This window comes from Neofelis nebulosa, chromosome 1 (genome assembly GCF_028018385.1).
Source record: "Neofelis nebulosa isolate mNeoNeb1 chromosome 1, mNeoNeb1.pri, whole genome shotgun sequence".
NCBI classification, from domain to species: domain Eukaryota; kingdom Metazoa; phylum Chordata; class Mammalia; order Carnivora; family Felidae; genus Neofelis; species Neofelis nebulosa.
The window spans coordinates 95,312,031-95,331,466 of NC_080782.1; the positions used below are offsets into that span (position 1 = coordinate 95,312,031).

The following is a 19,436-nucleotide window of genomic DNA, read 5'->3' on the forward strand; positions in this document are numbered from 1 at the left end:
AAAAATAGCAATAAACATTAAAAAAAGGAAAGTTCACTGAAAATTTTCACTTTTCATTACATATTGTTGGGACTGCTACTCTTAACTTTACAGAGTAATGATTTCCAATTTTTTGTAGTGTCGACATGCCTATTACTGATTATTTGCCTTCTTGCATTTATTACAAAAGTTAAAAAAAAACCAAAAAGTCCAGGAAGCCAGAAAATGTTTTAGTTTTATATGAGGATTATTTTTGTTTTATGATCACTGAGTCATCATTAGTGAAATTATTTCTGACTCATCAGAGATTACATTCTCTCATTATTAAAAGTACTGTAGTGTATGTTAATTTTTTTTAATCTGTAATCTTCAAAGATTCAGGAGTCCTGGGTTTAGATTTTTTTTTGTCTCTTTCTAATTAGTCTCCTCCAGCCTAAGATTTTTCACCTTCAAAACAAACAGGATTGCTTTACTATTAGTATCTTTTTCACTGTGGAGAAGCTCTACAGAACCAGGATATAACCCTAGAAATGCACTAAAGGGCATATCCTGAGCATTAAGATTCTATCAGACTCCTGACAAGCCTACAGGATGCAAGTCTGGCTGGCTTCATGGTTTGAAACCTGGAATGCATTGTGCCCTAAGCTTAGAAGGGCCCACACTTGGTTTAATGCTTAACTATCACTGTCTTAAAATTCTTTATAGTTTTTTAAACAAGGGGACCAGCACTTTCTTATTGCACTGGCCCCTACAAAGTATTTAGCCAGCCTTGGCAATAGAACATACCTCCTTGAAATAGTGCAGAACTCCAAGAGATGAGAACATACCAAAGAAAAAAGACAATTGGACAATAGGGAAAGGAGGAGATAAATAAGAACTTTGACAAGGTGTGTTGCACAGAAAATGAAAAGATGGGGAGAGCCCCAAATGAGAAACACTATATGCAGCCAGCATTCTGACCTTAGATTTCTGAATGCCGTTGCTAACTTGGGTTAGATAGACAGCCTGTTTCCTTCGATGCCCTGATTACCAGGACACAGGACACTGGGAGACTGAGAATCAGATCAAGAAAGTGAGCACAGTCTTTCCAAGGATGGCAAATAGAAGAGCAGTTATTCTTAGCCTTATTTCAGTTTTCACACAATTCACATTGCAGCCCATTTCCATCAATAATATCTGTTTTGGAGTGCCTGCTTCTGGGAGGACGCCGATCAGAATCCTCAGGGGGATAAAGGTATTTTAAAGAAGTCCCTAACTGTTCTCATTCCACCCTACCCACATCCCATTGAGAATCACTGCAATGAAATATCTACATGATATTAGCTTTCTGAGTTAGAAACAGGAAATCAATTTGTGATTTCTGCCTGCATTTACAGTTTTAGCTTGTAAAACAGACACTGGAAAAAGCCCACATCCTGTGCCTTTCTTATAAGATCACTCAATAAATAGATAAGCTACTTAAACAGAGCTGAGTGTTCTCACAAATCCTGAACCAGACTACAGATAGCAGGGTATGTATGTGACATTCGGTTAATTCATGGTAATCAACATCTTTGGAAAATTTAATCCACTTCTCAATTCAGAGATAAACGCTTCCCCCGACTAGATGCTATCACTGTACTAAGGCCCTCGCTTCTGCAGTCCTGTGAAGGAAATCACAGATCCTCAATGCCCACGGCTGGCCAAGTCAGAATTGACCCATGGATGACTAATGTCACCAGAGCTCATCTGTCTGGAGTCACGAGCTGCTGAACCTGTCAGGTGAGGGCCAAGCACACCTATCAGTGGGAAGATGAAACAGGTGTGTTGCAGACAAAGACAGGAGGGAGAGTCAGTAACAACATTAATTAATTCAAGTTTCCCAAGATCTTGTTCTTTCTGAAGGAGATGTGATGTGGGACTAGAGGAACCGTAAGGACAAGGAAAGCTGGAACTTGACAGTGAACAGATCTGAATGAGCCTCATTCTCAGTAAGTGCAAGTACCAGGGCCAAGCCCTCTACCACGCTGGGTCTCACACTTACTTTAAAATCTATAAAACTAGATGGAGAAAAATGGTACCTGCTATTACTTCTATGGTGAGGGGGTGATGATGAGGCATCCTTCAGATCTTCGAGATAAGATTACCCAGTAAAAGCCAAAGTGGTCAAGTGGAGGAGAAGAGATGGACTTCCTGTAGAGCAGCTGGGCCAAAGGAATAGGAAACGGTCAGGGAGAGGGTCCTTAAGAAGATCAGGAATCCATTGCTAGTATGTAGACATGTCTCAGGAAATCTTATCTCCGTCAATCTACACTCCAGATGTAAGTGATTACAGGAAATCTGAGGTCACACACTGGTGGTTCCCAGCCAAATATGGTCCTCAGAAGTACTTTGTTTGACCTGGACAGTATTTTTAAAGTATGAATTCACTTCTAGCGTTTAAAAACAGATTTCACATAAATATCCAGATTTCTGGCTTTTCTTTGAGAAAGAAAACAGATATGACAGCCCTAGTCTGTGTACTCTCATGGCAAAATCGGGGGGAGCTGAGCGGTGGCTGTCCCCCCTACTCATGGCATCAGCTCTCCAGCCCGTCCTTCCGTTACCTGCCTGGCCCTAAAATGGATGAAACCGTAATGCAATCAAGTGGCAATTAAGCAATGTGAGTGATTTAAAGAAGAGAACAAGCACAATCAACTGTATTGTACTTGTGCAGTGGAGAGACAGTAATAGAGGAGAATGGTCTGCATGGAGCCCGGGAAAGGGCAGGACAAAGAGTGTAAACTTGGCAATGTGACACAGTCAGGAAAGAGGGTGCCCAGGCCAGCTGGAATAAGAATCTGGGTCTGCTTGAAAGAGTATCAAAGACATATGATGAGCAGAGGAGGTGTTCCATGTGACCTAGCTTACTGTAGGGAATCTTTCCAGGAAAAGAATGCAGTGACCACCTGACAGGAGCCTTCCTAGCTGCTCTTCAGCCTGGTACAGTTAAAGATGCAACTTCACAGTTTCAAAACTCTCACTGCAATGTGTGTGTTTAAAAATAAGACTTGGAGGGGCGCCTGGGTGGCTCGGTCGGTTAAGTGTCTGACTTCAGCTCAGGTCATGATCTCACAGACCGTGAGTTCGAGCCGCGTCGGGCTCTGGGCTGATGGCTCAGAGCCTGGAGCCTGCTTCCGATTCTGTGTCTCCCTCTCTGTCTGCCCCTCCCCCGTTCATGCTCTGTCTCTCTCTGTCTCAAAAATAAACGTTAAAAAAAATTTTTTTTAAAAATTAGACTTGGAATCACGGTTAATTTAAATTTGGTTTGCCAAAGCTCTTTACTTTTCATTAATAATAGTGATAATAATGTTTTACTTAAGAATATAAATTAGATACATTCTAACCCCTAAACTTCAAATAGCTATCTATCTTTGGTGAAATAATGAAAAAATGTTTTTTAAAATATTTTGGAAAAACACAAAACAATGGAAAATATGTCCCAAACTATGATACCTCCTATGGGGCAGGGCAGGGGGTTACTAACAAACAAAAAAAGAGTCATTTATATTTAGGAATAAATGCAACAAAACAAATGCAAGACATATGCTGAAAAATTAAAAAACAATGCTGAAATGAGAACAGATCTAAATAAATAAAAAGACATTCCATATTCATAGATTAAAAGACTAAATATTGTTAAGATTGACAATTCTCCCCAAATGGACCTACAGAATCAATAGAATCACTATAAAAATTTCAAGTGAGACTTTCAATTTCAGCTCTGACATGTAAAGAACTTAGAAGCTAACACACCTGTCCTTATAAGAAGAAAAGCTGGCAAAACTGAAAATCAATGACTTTTCTTGGCCACATCAGAAAATTGAGGCTGTAGGACAAATGACCACTCTCAAATCTGGAGGGACAGGTACATCCCGAGAGATATCGCTGATATCTGCTTATCTGGTGTAGAAGTCGCTAAAGCCATGAACTGGCAGCAACAGCAAATGGTCATTTTGCTCAACGGCTAGAGGCTGAATGTGGACCAGCCTAAGAGTAGAACTGCTGGGGACTACATTCTGAGGGGCCCACATATTACTTCTGGCTCTTGTAGGTAAGAGGGAAGAGCACCGTTGTGAAATATGCCCAGAGCCTTCTCTGTAACAAAGATCTACTCTCCAGGGAAAAAGACTGTCTAAGCCTTGCCCAGCTTGGGGAAGAGTATCCCTCCCACCTCCTGTCTTATCTAAGGAGAAAATAACGGGGGCACCTGAGTGGCTCAGTAGGTTAAGCGTCTAACTCTTGATCTCAGCTAGGGTCATGATCTCCCAATTTGTGAGTTCGAGCCCCACGTGGGGGCTCTCTGCTATCAGCACAAGGCCCGCTTCGGATCCCCTGTCCCCCTCTCTCTCTGCCTCTCCCTTGCTTGTGCTCTCTCTCAAAAACAAATAAATAAACATTTAAAAAATAAGGAGAAAATAACATAGTCTAGAGGGGTCAGAGCTTCGGTGAAATAAATTGGGAATGCTGTAACCAGAGAAGGAACAAACACACCTCCTACACTCCAGCAGTTCCCTGCTACTATCTACTATTGACTACACCGGCTTGAGTGGTCTGACAGAAGAGAAAACAGATTATGAATAATCTACTTTACAAGCACCAAGTAATCACCAGTAAAGACCTCACTATTTCCCTAAGCAATTGTAACTGTGCCATTAATTTTTCTCCAAGTACATTCAACCATTCCTCTATTTTGTTAATTTACCTTGACTTGCCTAGAATGGTAAAACATATAATCTGCTCCTGGATAATCAAGAGTTGCTTGTGGTAACTCCACTGCCATTACTTCTAGTCTCATAAAAAGAACCCACCTCACACTTCCATATGTTATTTGAGACATTTCATAAACTCTATAATTAACCCTAGAGCTTCAGGTGTGTAGTAAGCACAGTGACGTGCCTTGATATGTGTATTCATTGGATTTGCATTTCTATTCATATCTTCACTATATCCAAACTGCACCTGCAGATTCCCTGTATCAGCATCCATCTGAAATGCACACAGTTTAGTTTCTACTTTAATGCAGAGCTTCTAAATTTGAGCAGATGCTTAAAATACATATTGCAACCAGTGTAGTGGCTCACAAGACCTTGTCGATTGCCCTTCGTCTTGATCTTGTACAAAGTTAAAGCTCCACTCCAGGACAGGGCACTCATTTGACTGATTGAGGATGACTGGTCCCCTACCCCCAATTCCCTCTCCCCAATGAGCAAAATTTCCTATAGCTGCTGTAATTCCAAGAATGACCTGGAGCGGACCCATAAGCAGATTTACCAGGAAGCCGATGACGCTTAAGCTTCTGAGCTTTCTTCCAAAGCCCTGGGAGGTGCCCTAAAGGTTGGTACTTGTGATTTTATATTCTTTTCCTTGAGATAAATTGTATAAGTGTTAGGCCCCAAAATTCTAGATCCTGCCGTAAGTGGGCCCAATGTAACTTGGCTGCCAATCAGAAGGCAAGAGCTAAATAAGCTGTTAAGTCTTCATAATATGAAGTTAACAAGGATTGATTTAGGGTTGCAATCACGCCCACAGAATGGGCCATTCATCTCCAATGAGGAACCTCCAATAGAAGCAAAGAGTGTATGACACGGAAGGAGAGACTTATCTATCTTTGGAGAGGGTAGGACTCTAGGTACTAAAATAAAGCAGTGGGTAAAATCCATGCTTTTCCCATTGTATGTGGAAATTAGGCAGGCTCAGACCCCAGGGAGTGGATCCCAGACCATCTTCCACAAATAAAATTATCTTTCTCTGCCTTTAGGGCCAAGCACGTGCAGCTTGTCTGGTGTCTTTACAAAGAAAAATTTCTGTCCACTTTCTTGCTAAATTTGAAATTTCTTTTAATGAAGTAGCAAAACCTTCCAAGCAATAATTAAAGAGAAACAGCTTAATCTGCAAATGCCTGGAGTGAATATTTGAAAACATAATCATTAATTGGCAGGTCTAACCCAGAGTTGGGGGTAGGGATGGGGGTGTGAATGTGGGAGAGGATTAAAGAAGGAGGGAGCCTGAAGACAGCCTGAAACATGGAAGCCCAATCTGCAGACCACATGGCCTAACTGGGCGGAACCTTGTTTCCTACCATGGGCTGGGACACAGCAGACCTGCACCGTCAGGTGGGCCCACATTATAGTATACAAGCAGACAGGAGCCTGTAAAGGCTGATGCAAGCACAGTGTTCACTTACACAATCTCTCCTTCTGCTTGCCTTGGTGACTCCTTAGGTTCTAGAGTGAATCTGGGATGGTGATTCCTGAATCAGAGGGTGGGCACAAAGTCTGGTTTGGGAGTTAACCACTATCTAACACTCCCTTCCCGTGAACACCTGAACATCTGGGTCTAGCCCTTCACAGGGCAGTTAATACTCTCCCTGGCTTGTCAGTAAGTCTAGATCTTTGCCTTCACACCTCCCTGTTTCTGCTCCCAGTCCACCTTCCCCAGCCACCTGTGCAACCAGCCCTTCTGTCGAGTTCTCCAGGAATCCCCTATGGGGATCCATGGAATGGCTAAGCCCCAGGAATATACTGGCCTCCATTCCAGAAGAAACCCCCTTTCTTACCACCATTAGCCATTGCAACTGACCCATGTGCAACGTGCTACCCTTACAGTAGGGCCACAGACAGTGCCAAATCCAATCTTTAATTCCTTTACTTCTAAAATTGAATTATGGGGCACCATCACATTACAGGCAACATCAGCAGCACCATAATAAAAAAAGCAGTTTGCTCACTCAGGGTCAGGCTACCCTGCCCTTAGCCACACTGGCTGTGGTCAGTCACCATCCATCCCTCCTCAGCTGGCTCACTGAAGAGAGTTTTCTTCCTAAAGCTATTTCAGTTCCAGGGGAGAAGTAAGAAGAAGGGCAGCAGAAACTGCAGTGTTCAAATGGTGAGGAAGACTTTGTTGTTTTGGTTACTTTACACTCTGGCCCATTATGCACAGACAAGTCAAAGTCAGAAAGCCATTTTTGAAAGCTCATTAGAACTTTTGCTGCAATCCCAGGTGAAAAAGAAAAACCTTCCCCTACCCAGCCTCCAGCAGATGCAGAAATAGGGTCATTGTAAATTAACATAAAAACTATTTTCCTTCATGAACCTTCATGAAATTATGAAACCTATGAGAAGGCTCTTTCCAAAGATAGACTAGCTTGTGATAATGAAAGACAGAAGAGAAAGTCTCAACGAATCACAGTTGATAAGCAATTCTGCTGAGAGCATAATGAAGATTCCTTTATAACTTCACCAAAAAATGTTCATTATTACAGAATGGAGTCAACAACAGAAGTCAACTGGATTGACAAGATATCAGTGCTATTACCATTACAGGCTGTCTCGTGTTATGTTGATGGGACTTTTGGGAGAAAGTTTTGAGAACAGAGCAAAAAACACCCTAATTTTCCATACCACATCAAATGCAGCATGTGTGGCAAAATATTGGAGGCAGAATGTGGTTAATCTGCAAAGATTTCCATTATATATATATAATGTATTTTATATATATATATATGATGTATTATATATATACATATATATGTATGTATATATATATATATATATATATATACATATATATATACATATGAGCTGCATTCTCGATGAGATATATATATACACATATATATATACACTTCATGTTCATTATAGAACATCTCTCTCTGTTTTTCAATTTAGAAAGAAGTCACACAGATAGTACCTACTAGTTACTATTGTTGAATACAGGTTCATAGGCTTTAGAAATGGACTCTTTTGGGGTAGGTGAACAATGGCTAATTAACAAAATACACCCTCACTCATGGTTCTACAAAGCATGATGATTAGAACCCACGGGGTTAGTTTAGATGAAGATACAGCAACAAGGCTGTTGAAACCACATAAAGATTTGTTTTAACACAATGTCCTTCTTGCACATGAGAGAAGAAGACAGAGATAATGAATTATAATTTTCATCTATTAAAATACTGTGCCTTCATTTTAAGTACTACTTCATTACCTGGAAAATTAACCAAGAGAATTCAGAAAGCATCGTAAAGCTACTGGAAGTGAATTATGAGTCAGCTAAAGCAATAGCCCCTCCATCTTCCTTCCCTCCACAAGCCTTCCCTCCCACCTTGCATATGCTTTTAGCATTGTACTCAATTAAAAAGGAAACACTTGTGCCTGGTAATTTGGCTAAAAAGGTTAGAGAACTCCAGAAAGCAACATGGGAGAAATAACACATCCTTCTGTGATACAGTTCTTTATAGTATCCCCCCACACCACCTGTGTGAGACTCACCTGATGGTGCTTATTTTTTTTTTTTTTTAATTTTTTTTTAACGTTTATTTATTTTTGAGACAGAGAGAGACAGAGCGTGAACAGGGGAGGAGCAGAGAGAGAGGGAGACACAGAATCCGAAGCAGGCTCCAGGCTCTGAGCTGTCAGCACAGAGCCCGAGGCGGGGCTCGAACCCACGGACCATGAGATCATGACCTGAGCCGAAATCGGACGCCCAACCGACTGAGCTACCCAGGCGCCCCGACGGTGCTTATTTACAAGATACTCTGTGGGCGAAGGGGAGAGGGAGATTTAAGTTTCGGCTATGAAATGAGTAAGTCATGAGAATAAAAGGCGCAGCATAGGGAATACAGTCAATAATATGGTAGCTACACTTATGGTGAGCACAGCATAACGTATAGATGTTGAATCGCTAGGTTGTACACCTGAAACTAGTATAACATTGTGTGTCAACTACAAACAAGAAAGTTAAAAATAAGTAAATAAATAATAAATACATAAAAGACAGTCTGATGCACTGAGAATGGGAGCTGGGAATCTGCATTCTCGATGAGCTGCCCAGTGTATCACCAACACACTGGCAGGAAAAGACCAGTGATTTAATACACATTGCTGTGAGTGTGTACCTGGCTGCTCGCCCCTACTCACCTGGTGGACTCCCGTGTCCTGCAGCCGCTGTGGCAATTGCAAAAGCAGAAGCAGGCGAAACCGAGCAGTGAGAGTTGTCAGCCGTCTGTCCTGGTTATTTAAAAGAATGGAAATGGCACGGTGAGGCAGATAGATCATATTCGATAATAAAAATTCTCATTTTCATTCCTGCACTGGATGAAGGCTTGAGCCAAATGCTCTGTACTGTCCTTGTTAATAGGAAAATAACAAGATTTTACATTGGTCATTCCACTCTAGATATATACCCAAGAGAAGTGAAAACATATCCAAACAAAAACTTATACATGAATATCCCCAGCAGCATTATTCTTAATAGCCCAAAAGTACAAATACCCAAATGTCCATCAACCATCAAATGGATAAACCAAATGTGCTATATCAATACAAGGGAATATTACTGGGCTACAAAAAGGAATGAAGTTCTGATGCATATTACAACATGAATGGTCCATGAAAACATTATACTAAGTGAAAGAAGTCAATCACAAAAAGTCATGTCTTCTATGATTCTATCCATATGAAATGTTTGGAATAGGTAAATCCATAGAGACAGAAAGTAGATTAGTGGTTGCCAGAGGCTAGGGGGAGATGGGAGTGGGGAGAGACTGCTAATGGGTACAGGGTTTCTTTTTGGGGTGATACAAATGCTCTGGAGCGAGACAGTGGTGATGGCCACCCCCATCTTGTGGATAAATAAAAACCACTTTACTGTATACTTTAAAAGGGTGAACTTTGTGGTATGTGAATTATACCTCAATATAAAAATATTTTTTAAAAATGTCCTACATCATATTACCAGTAGAGTTTTCTTCTCAAAACACCTGTAAAGTTAGGATGAATTCTAAAATCAGAGGATGCTCTGAGCACCTGTTTGCAGTCCCTTCCCTCCTTAGATATTTTACACACAGGATCTGATCATGCTCATGCCAACCTCACTGTTCTTCCTCATTCAGGCTTTTAGTGAAAATAGTTCCCTGTGATTCTGACTTGAAGGGTTTTTATTAGTTTGTCCCTAAAGTGATGTACCCATGCTTAAAATAAATAAATAAGAGAAGAAAAGAGCTGCTTAATACAGCCAAGGAGAAAGAACAGCTCTACCCACTCCTTTAGCAGTAGACTTTAAATATTTGTAGAGTAAGGTGGCAAGAGGACAGATGAACAGGCAAAATTTCAGCTACACACTAAGAAAATGTGTGATACTGTCCCTATTTGGATCTTCTATTTTATCACAGATTTCAGCTTCCTTCCTATGGTCCTATGTCTGTGAAATTTAGTCATATCAGAGAAGAAAGAAAAGACAGTTTAAGTCAAGATAGGATTTACAAATACTGCTTATATAAATTACAAAACCTTATATACAAAAATAAATATGTAAAAAGGGACTACAAAATAGAGCCCTGATAATAGTGACCAGGTGAAGAGCATTTATCTCTTGCCTTGGTAGAATTTTGCTTCCACGGGCTTTGACCCCAAACTCTTCCAGGTTACCATGAACTCAAAAGGGGGTCTGTCCCATGTAGCAACAAAGTTGCCAAGGCCTGGACTGACCAAAGCTCTAAGAGTAGTAAAGAGATTTGGCTAACTCCATAGTAGACCAGGGAAGTCTTGCTTGCCACCTTCATTTACCAGAACCACTCAAATGCCAGGGTAACCCATGAATGATCAGAAGTCTGAAATCAGTCCACTCCCCAAGGGCTGGTATCCTTCTGGGCAAGTCTTCTGACAACAGCCTGACCCAGGTTAGCCTCTCTTAGATCCGATGGCAATGACCACAGCTTCTACCCCATGGCCAAGGTTACAAATGAAATGGCCATTTGGAGCATATGCAGAAGTATGAAAGTCAAAAAATGTCTACATTTTACTTGGATTACTTGGGGTGAATCTTGTTCCATAACTGAATAGTTTTCTCTTCCAGCTTGAAATAACTGACTTGAGGAGAAAGAAGGAAGCATTTCAAAAACAACTGTTGTTTTCTTTTATTAGTAAAGAAAAATGTAAGGATTAACATATACTTAATTTGTTTTTAAGTATTTCTAAGGTTTAAAACGTGTGTAAAGTTTGTAACTCTTAATAGGAAAACATTATTTGAATGCATACCCTAATGGCAAGCCACTGCAAAGCGTTTCAAAAATCCACTATTTTTTGAATTTTTTTATTTAAACAATGGAGAGAGAAAAGATTTCTACCTTTTGGTCTGACAGTTTGTCTTCCAATTAGAGGACATTTGGTATGTTCTAAAACAAATTATGGGAGACGCTTTATAATTTTTGTAACTATAGAAAATATACCAGGTTCTACCACGTGAATAATAATGATAATTAGGGTCCCATGCAACTGGACCTTAATAAGGTCTCCCACGAATTGTGGTGCCCCAGGTGAGCCTATTTAATCTAGAGTACACTGGGATTTATGACAAGGTATCAGGGTTCTGGGAACATTTTGATAAAACCAACATGGAGACTCTTCAACCAGCTATCACCTAAGGATAAGCCTCTTGATTCATGTTACTCCAGACACAGTGCAATGCCATAATGGGGTCAAGTCAGTATTAGTTATACTAATGACATATTCTCTAATTATCTATTACTCCACTACTTGACACTGACATTGTTTGCTTCCAATGAATTTTCATAACTGAAACTAAAAAAATATTTTGGGAGTGAAACAGTACGGCGAAAGAAAAAGTTAGAAGCTAGAAATCATCTTTCACTTTTATATTTCCAAGCCCCCTTTCTGAGCTCACCTACAGGCTGACGATAGCGGAGGTGCTGAGGAGTTGAGGGTGACCGGCAAGGTGAAAGTTCTGAGCTGTCCGCCACCGGGGAGCTTTCCACTCCTGCTCGGTCCACTGGTGCAGACTCTAGGACAGCTGCTTGAAAATAGCATGAATGTTAACAAGAAGGCCGTGAATTCAAGACCTCCTTGTCAGGGTTATGCACAGAAACACAAAGGTTCGTTATGGAGAACAGCCTTTTGGATTAGTCTACATTTTAAAAGGGCTTTAATATGAAATCAAGTCATTCCTCCTGGCAGAGTGCTAATGTCACTAAATCTAAATGCAGTGTCTTCTCTATCCCTGTCTTGCTGACCCTGCTGAACCTGGCTGACCCTACCCAGTCCTTTCTATCCAACACAACAGTGGATGTTAAAAAGATCAGGGGAAGGACACCTGGGAGGCTCAGTGGGTTAAGTGTCTGACTTCAGCTCAGGTCATGATCTCTCAGTTTGTAAGTTCAAGCCCCACTGTTAGTGAAGAGCATGTTTGGGATCCTCTGTCTCCCCCTCTCTCAAAAATAAAATAAATTAAATAAATAAATAAATAAATAAATAAAAGTAGACATTAAAAAATGGAGGATATCTTGTGGGTTCCCTGCCTTCCAGAAGAGTGGGGGAAGAGGGACTTTTCCAGATTGTGTATCAGACTGGGATCAAAATTGGGACTTCATCTAATTCTTTGGTTGGGTTGCCCCCTTAAGCCAACTAAAATCTGAATCTCTACCAATGTGGCTCCCAAGAAGCTCTGGGGACTCCTAAGGATTGAGAGCTGCACTGTCCAATATGTTAGCACTAGCTAAGTGTGTCTGGGTAAATTTAAATCAAAATTAACTGAAGTTACATTACTATTTCAGCTCCTTACTTGCACCAGCCATACTCTAAGTGCTCAGTACATGTGGCTGGTGGCTATGGTACTGGATGACATAGATATAGAGCATTTCTGTCCCCCCAGAAAGTTCCATTGGATACCCCCAATCTAAACCTAGTGGTCAACAGGAGGCAAGTGGAAATTTTTAGAATGAACTGTGGGGAGAGTTAAAGATCATTTGAGCCTTTTCACTGCAGCTAAGATCCTCTGAATAAAAGGCACATCATTCTAGGGTCACATTAGGCTATTACTGATGATGTTTCTGTATCCCTCCCACTGGCTTATTAACCAGGTAAAACTACAACTTTGTGGATGTTCTTTCATGGAAAAGCACTACAAAAATTTCCAGCAACTTCTGTATTTCTGCTTCCTTGGGCTTTTCGGTAACCACTAAGAGCTGTGTCACCTCCACTAACTTCATATCATCCCCCCTCCCCCCCCCCCCCATCAGCAGGACTGTTCTCAACTCAGCTCCCTCTGCCATTCCATTCAAGATTTCACTCAATAAACCCTTCTAAAATCCCTAACGACTTCTTGCACGTGATTTACTTCTTTGGAAATACGGCCACAGTTCTGTTCTTTTGAAATAGAAAGGGGCCAGGGAAGGGAAATGCTTAGGCTCTTTCCCTGAATGACATAATTACAGTAAAGCTGGCAATGATGCAGGATACAGACAAAAAATCAGTGCTTAGCTGTGAGTTTTATTATTTTCTAAATAACTCCCTCAAAATTCAGTAATGGAAGGCATCTGTTTTGCAAGAGCAAGCAGAATATCAAATACGTGTCCTTGGTCTGATTCAACCATTCACTCCTCTGAGGCAAATGAAAAAATCATTTAGTCAGCTATACTGAACCCAAAAAACTTCCCAGTGAGAGAGATGGTTAGGCTTCGACTATGCCCTGAAAGAGCAGGAAAGCAAAGAATAACACTGTAAGCAAACAGGCAGCTACAGAGAGAAGAATCCATGCCAGCAGGGTGGGGGAAAGAAGCATTTCCTTCTGGCATGTTCACTTTCAATCAAGTTCCATGCAAACAGCTTTGCTTTCAAGACGAGTAGGCAGATGTGGGCTCAAAACAAATGCTAAAATTGGGAGCACTTTCAGCCCACAGGCAGGCAATTTTCAAGCTAAGAACACAGAAACAGACACTAGCGATGCGGACTGCTCCGCAAACGTCGACACTAGGTTGCACAGCCGTGACCCAAGTGCACGCTGGTGGGTAAGAATCCCAAACACAGTGAGCAGTCCTGTGACCTTTCCCTCGGCGCCTGCCCCTGCTCCGATTTTTGTTGAGATCCCACCATCAAGCGGAATACAGATGTGAGTTGGGCTAATATATGCACTTTGTAGAAAAAGCGAGGGTAGAATATGGTGGGGACTGCCTGATAGGAAGAAAGGAGGGCACTAACGGGTAATAAGTGAGCCTGGAACAGATCTGAGGACTGGGTTGGGGGGAAAATAAAGTGCATTATTTTTCCCTCTGGAGTTCATCGTCTTGCTCACTTTGAAGGACAGTTCCTATTTCTCTTCTTTCCCTTCATGTCATTTGAAGTTCTCTTGCCAGGAAATACTGTGAGGTTGGCATTATCATTGCAATGGCAATAAAACCAGACAAAAGTCACTTGCATTTTTCAAGCGGTATACCCCAAAACTGTCTAGCTGATCTAGTGAGAGACCTATGGCCTCAGTAGGGACCTAATGGAGGAAGCTGTATTACGGAATGAGGTTGTATGGAGTTGTATCCTGAAGTGAAAAGCCAAAAATGTATAAACTGTTGGCATGAGATTCTTATTCAAGTTTGCCAACTGTTTTAAGTGTTAACATTATGCAGAGCACATGCAAACATCTTTCAAATTAAAGACAGATCAGTGTCTCCCTTTTCTTTGCCAATTAGAATTTTCAAGACTAGACAGCGGAGTTAACACAGCAGCATTCTTGGCTTCTAAAGACATCCTATACACACACACACACACACACACACACAAAACACACACACACAGAACGTGTCAGACTGATGCTGAAGTAAAGCATTTTTAAACTTATTTATTTTGAGGAAGGGAGGGGCAGAGAGAGAGGGAGACAGAGAATGTCAAGCAGGCTCCACTATGTGAGCACGGAGCCCGATTTGGGGTTCGATTCCGTGAACCGTGAGATCATGACCTGATCCAAAATCAAGAGTCCCTTAACCAACTGAGCCACCCAGGTGCCTCTGAAGTAAAGCATTTTATCCATGACTTTCTTGGGGCTATTCATGGCCAATATTGCCCACTTACCAATACAAAATAAAAGAAAAATCTAAGTCTATGATTCTTTTGTTTCACCTCTTCAGAAAAATGCCACAGAGCTGCCTGGCCTCCAGTGTTAATTCTGAGCTTTCTACTCACAGTGTTTCCTTTATGGGAATGCACAGGATACACTGTTCTCCAGTCCCAGTAGCAAGAAAAAATGTGCCTGTACACAGTCTATTCTTAGGTTTCAATATGAATCACGTAATTGATTACTTTCAGAACCAAAACCAGAGCAACTCTAGGAACTGCAGAAGACCACAGTGTTGTGTTCACTGTTCAACAACCATACCCTTGGCTTCATCCAATTTTCTTCATTGCTTGATTTTCCTACCCATTTTATTTTTAATCCAGCTGTACCATGTTCCTGTTTGAACTACCACCCTAACTACTTACTAGGAACAAGTGGGAACAACATAGGAAGTAAATACATTAAGAGTAATCAGAAGACAGCTACAGAAAGGGAAAAGAAATAAAGATGTAAAGAAGTGGCGTGAAAGGAATGGAGGGCGATCAGAGTGATAAGGGGGTGCACAAGTAGCGGATGTGAGCAAGAAACACAGAGGGGAGAGGAGCTGACTTCTCTGGAGGAGAGGCTGGCTGCAGGGCACTTCATCAAGTGCTATGGGCCCCACGTGATGCAGTCCTGGAACCTCCCCACCACCCAGAGAGCAGCTCTGCACTTAACAATGAGACATTTCTAACTCACAAACCACGTGGATAAACTAACTCCTGAAAAATCTAACTACAAATCATTTGGGGAAAATCCAGTGAAAATAGGGGCATTAAGCCCTCAGCTATTTTTCTAATGTGGGAAAGAACCTAATGTTTTTACCACACCATTCTTCATAGGCGTCCTCCACTTTCGGCCACTGGTCATAAATGATCATTGCTGCCACATGACAAGCTCTCCAGCTGCCACTAGCTGTGTCAACAATGATCGTACCTTGGTCCAACATCTGCACTGACCAGCCTCTGCAGACTTTGTCAGTGTCCTTCCTCAGGAACTTGATCCAGTTCTTTCTCATTTATCTTGGTCTCCCTGAGTCTAACTGGATCCAGGGGAAAAACTGCTAATTCCTACCAGTAACCACACTTCCATCCTAGACAGTAGGGCAAACAGGTTTTGTATGACACTGGACCATCACTACACACCCTGGGCTTGGGCTCTGAAGACCAGAATAGGGAAGTTGGGGAACAATGTCACAGTCTGTGGGCAACAAGTTAAACTGGAAGGATTAACCACAGCAGGCAGCGGGCAGCTTGACTGAAGACCTCTAGAACAATGGCACGTATTTAGATCAGCCTCAGATCCATGAATGTCTGACACTAACATGCTTATTCCTAAAGCTCTCCTCACTCAAAATAACACAAGAATCCAGACTTAGCCCCAAACTTCTCCTCTCCTATTTACTGCAATCCAATAAAGGAAGGAACAGAACTTCCCATATTCTGGAAAACTCCTGTACTTCCCAGGGCACCCTGCCCAGGTCTGTGATAAATTTCCTTCAGTCACACTCTCCACAGAGGTTCCCAAGCACTGAGGCTGGATCAAACCCCAGATGCACTTGTCAGTTTATGCGCTGCCTCATTATTCCTGAGAAGAATCCATCATGATTCTACCAAAGCTTGTTGTTCTAATGACTTTTTAATTATCTTCCTTCTTTCCTCCTCCTTAGTTGCTAACTTGTCAATTTAAAGAATTTCTTGTTTAAGAGGGTGTTACTTTTGATGATGACAACCATCCAGTTAAAATTCCATTAAGTACTTCACTCGGGAAGCTTATTTTTAAATTATCTGAGCTAAGAAGTACTTGGAAGCTTTAAGCTGGTTGAAAAGCAAGGGTTTATGCTTCCATCTGGGTGATCCTCCTTGAAATTTGTGATCTTAGATTAAATGCCCAATTTTTTTAAAGTTATCAGTAAAGAAATAAGTTATCATTCAGAAAACAAAAAGCTGTTTGCTAATTGGCTATGAAACCTTTTTTATTTTCATCACAGAAACACTAAAAGCAACAAGGATCACTTCCTCTGACCCCTACATGTACCAAGCTGCAGAAGGTAAGGTGACATAACACAGGACTCTTAGTTCACCGAATGTTTTGCTTGGTTCATTCATTTAACAAAAATTTACTACCAGCTAGGCACTGGCCAAGGCACTGAGAGTACAGAGATGAACAAGACAGACAACTTGCTGATCTTATGGAGCTTACATGGAGAAAGACTGTCCAGGCAGAGGGAAAATCATGTGCAAAGTCCCTGAGGCAGAGATGATTGATGTGTTACTGAGACACAAAAAGAAAATCCATGTGACTATATCCTAGTAGATGAGGGAGCATTATAGGAACAGGGGTTGGAGAGAGAGACGATCCAAGTCTCATAGGATCTGGAGGCCTTGTGAGGGAGAATGTACTTTAATCTAAGTACCACAGAAAATCATTAGAGAATTTAATCAGGAAAACATATCTAATTCACTTTAAAAAACAACACACACACATTTTGGCTATCATGGACCGTGAACACTGTCTCATATTTTATTTCTCTCCCTATATCCCTATTGTAATATGAAGCACTGCCTTGATAACTAAACCAAAGAAGCCATCTTAATGTTTCCAGGCTGGGTCATCCTTAGCAGGGGAGGCTGGAAGCTGTACAGATATTCAAGGCAGACACTGGAGCAGAAGGCTCTGGAAGGCCCAAGCTCAAAGAACAGAGTGCCCACCATTCACCTCTACACAGAGTATCATGTTAGGCTCTTTATCCAACCAGCCTTAACCAAATTCCATGAAGAATGTTCCAATAACACCATTCAGATAACGGTGTTCTTCTATACACAACTGACTATAATTAGCCTTTTACTGTAGAAGATCTCAGGACAGCTTAAGTTGCTCTCTTTTCCATACAGGCTAGAGTGACTTACAGGAATTTCTCTTCTAACTAGCCATTGTATTCATTCTACTTTCTACAGGGAGGTGGGAGGGCTAAAAAGAAAGGGATCTAGGGTTCCAGAAGGAATGGTGGGGGAGCAGGTGGCCAGCAAACACGGGGTGTGGCAGCTGGATAATACCTCTTTGAATACTTCGTTTTAGCTTGTTACACAGATCCACGCGGGGATTATCTACATGCTCTTCTACAGATCCCGGGCTTTGTTCTGGAGAAGGAAGGCCTCTGCTAAGATCCAACGGTACTTTACCAGTGTGCGGCGGTGGGGATGCAGCAGGGCTGTGGGTGGTGGTAGGGCTGCTGGACGCTGAGCAGGTGGTCAGGTCCAATGCTCCTATCCTTGAGTTCAATGGAGAAGTCAAGGACAGCTTTCTGGCCCTCACTGGGGAGGACGTCCTGGACACAGCCAGTGGTGGTGGGGAAGAGAATTTGCGACACAGGCGTGGGGATTTGCCATCTACCAAATGTTCACCTCTACTGTTCTGGCTGGTAGCGAAAAACAATTCTAATGACCTAAAAATAAGAGCAGAAGCTATTAACAGATTGTAGCCAAGTGAAAATGATTCCCCTGATGTTATTTAAGAACATACTCTCTACATTAAAAGGCCACAACATCATGGCACTTCTGTTGTCTTCATTTAACACTACCTATATACCACACATTTGGCAAAGGAAGACAGACACTTTTTTAGGCCTTGACTAATCCCTTGCTACCAAACTGTGGTCCAAAGATAAGTAGCACTGGTATCTCTGGGGAGCTTGTTAGAAATGCAGAACTCAGGCTCTGCTCTAGACATGCTAACTCACAGCCTGCAGTTTAATAAGACCCCTGGGTGATTCTTATGCATATTAAAGTTTGAAAAGCACGACTGTTAAAAAAAAAAATTAAAAAAATAGGAAAGCCTAAAACAATGGAGTTAGCTTCCAAGTAATCACAGAGCCGGCAAAGATGACAGGGAATTTAGGGTTCTCAACTTCGTCCCTGGAGAACTCTCTGTGACCTCCACCCACCCCTGCTACAGGTGGGGCATGTAAGTTCCCAGGCAAGACAATCCTGCTCTGCAGAGCAACTGCTCATCTGCACGGAGATCCAGGGACCAGGGGGCAAACTTTCAGGACAGGCAAATCCTGGGCCTACCTGACGGGGATGGAGGTAAAAGGCCTCTTGTATATGTCGGAAAGTTTCGCCAGCACCACAGCTGCCGTAGTGAAAATACGATAGGTGTGCAGAAAGGTATTGAGGAAATCAATACTAAGAAACCGCAAGTCTGTCAGCCGCTCCAGAAGGCGCTCCACGCTGGCATAGCGGATCTGGGGCACTTTGCAGGAGTTGAGTGTTTTACTAAAGCAAATGTCGGTGTCATCTTTATGAAGACGGGCATCAGACCTACACACAAAGCAGGAACATAAGAACAAAAACAGGACATGGCTTCCTCTCAGCCACTGAGTATTTCCGTATTCGGAAACACACACACGTATGTGGGCTTCCCGTTGTAGTTGATAAAATACGTTGATGTGACTTATTACATAGGCAGGGCTATAAAAACATCAAATATGCCATTATAATTTAGAAAGGTCAGAATTAATTGTGGAGAAGGTAATAATAACTCATTTCACTCTGTGGACT

At 41.8% G+C, this 19,436-nt stretch overlaps 1 protein-coding gene across 2 annotated transcripts in view; it reads right to left on the reverse strand.

Moving 5' to 3' along the window:
• The window catches only part of RASGRF2 (Ras protein specific guanine nucleotide releasing factor 2), a 245,496-nt gene that overhangs the window by 89,562 nt on the left and 136,498 nt on the right, over positions 1-19,436 (reverse strand). The window contains exons 14-17 of one of the 2 annotated variants that reach the window (XM_058728352.1): positions 18,948-19,196; positions 18,060-18,322; positions 11,683-11,808; positions 8,919-9,008 (exon numbers count right to left, since the gene is read on the reverse strand). In XM_058728352.1, the coding sequence (XP_058584335.1) occupies positions 8,919-9,008; positions 11,683-11,808; positions 18,060-18,322; positions 18,948-19,196 (728 nt within the window). Of the gene's footprint in view, positions 1-8,918; positions 9,009-11,682; positions 11,809-17,933; positions 18,323-18,947; positions 19,197-19,436 lie in introns of both variants that reach the window. The other variant, XM_058728343.1, reaches the window with a different exon arrangement.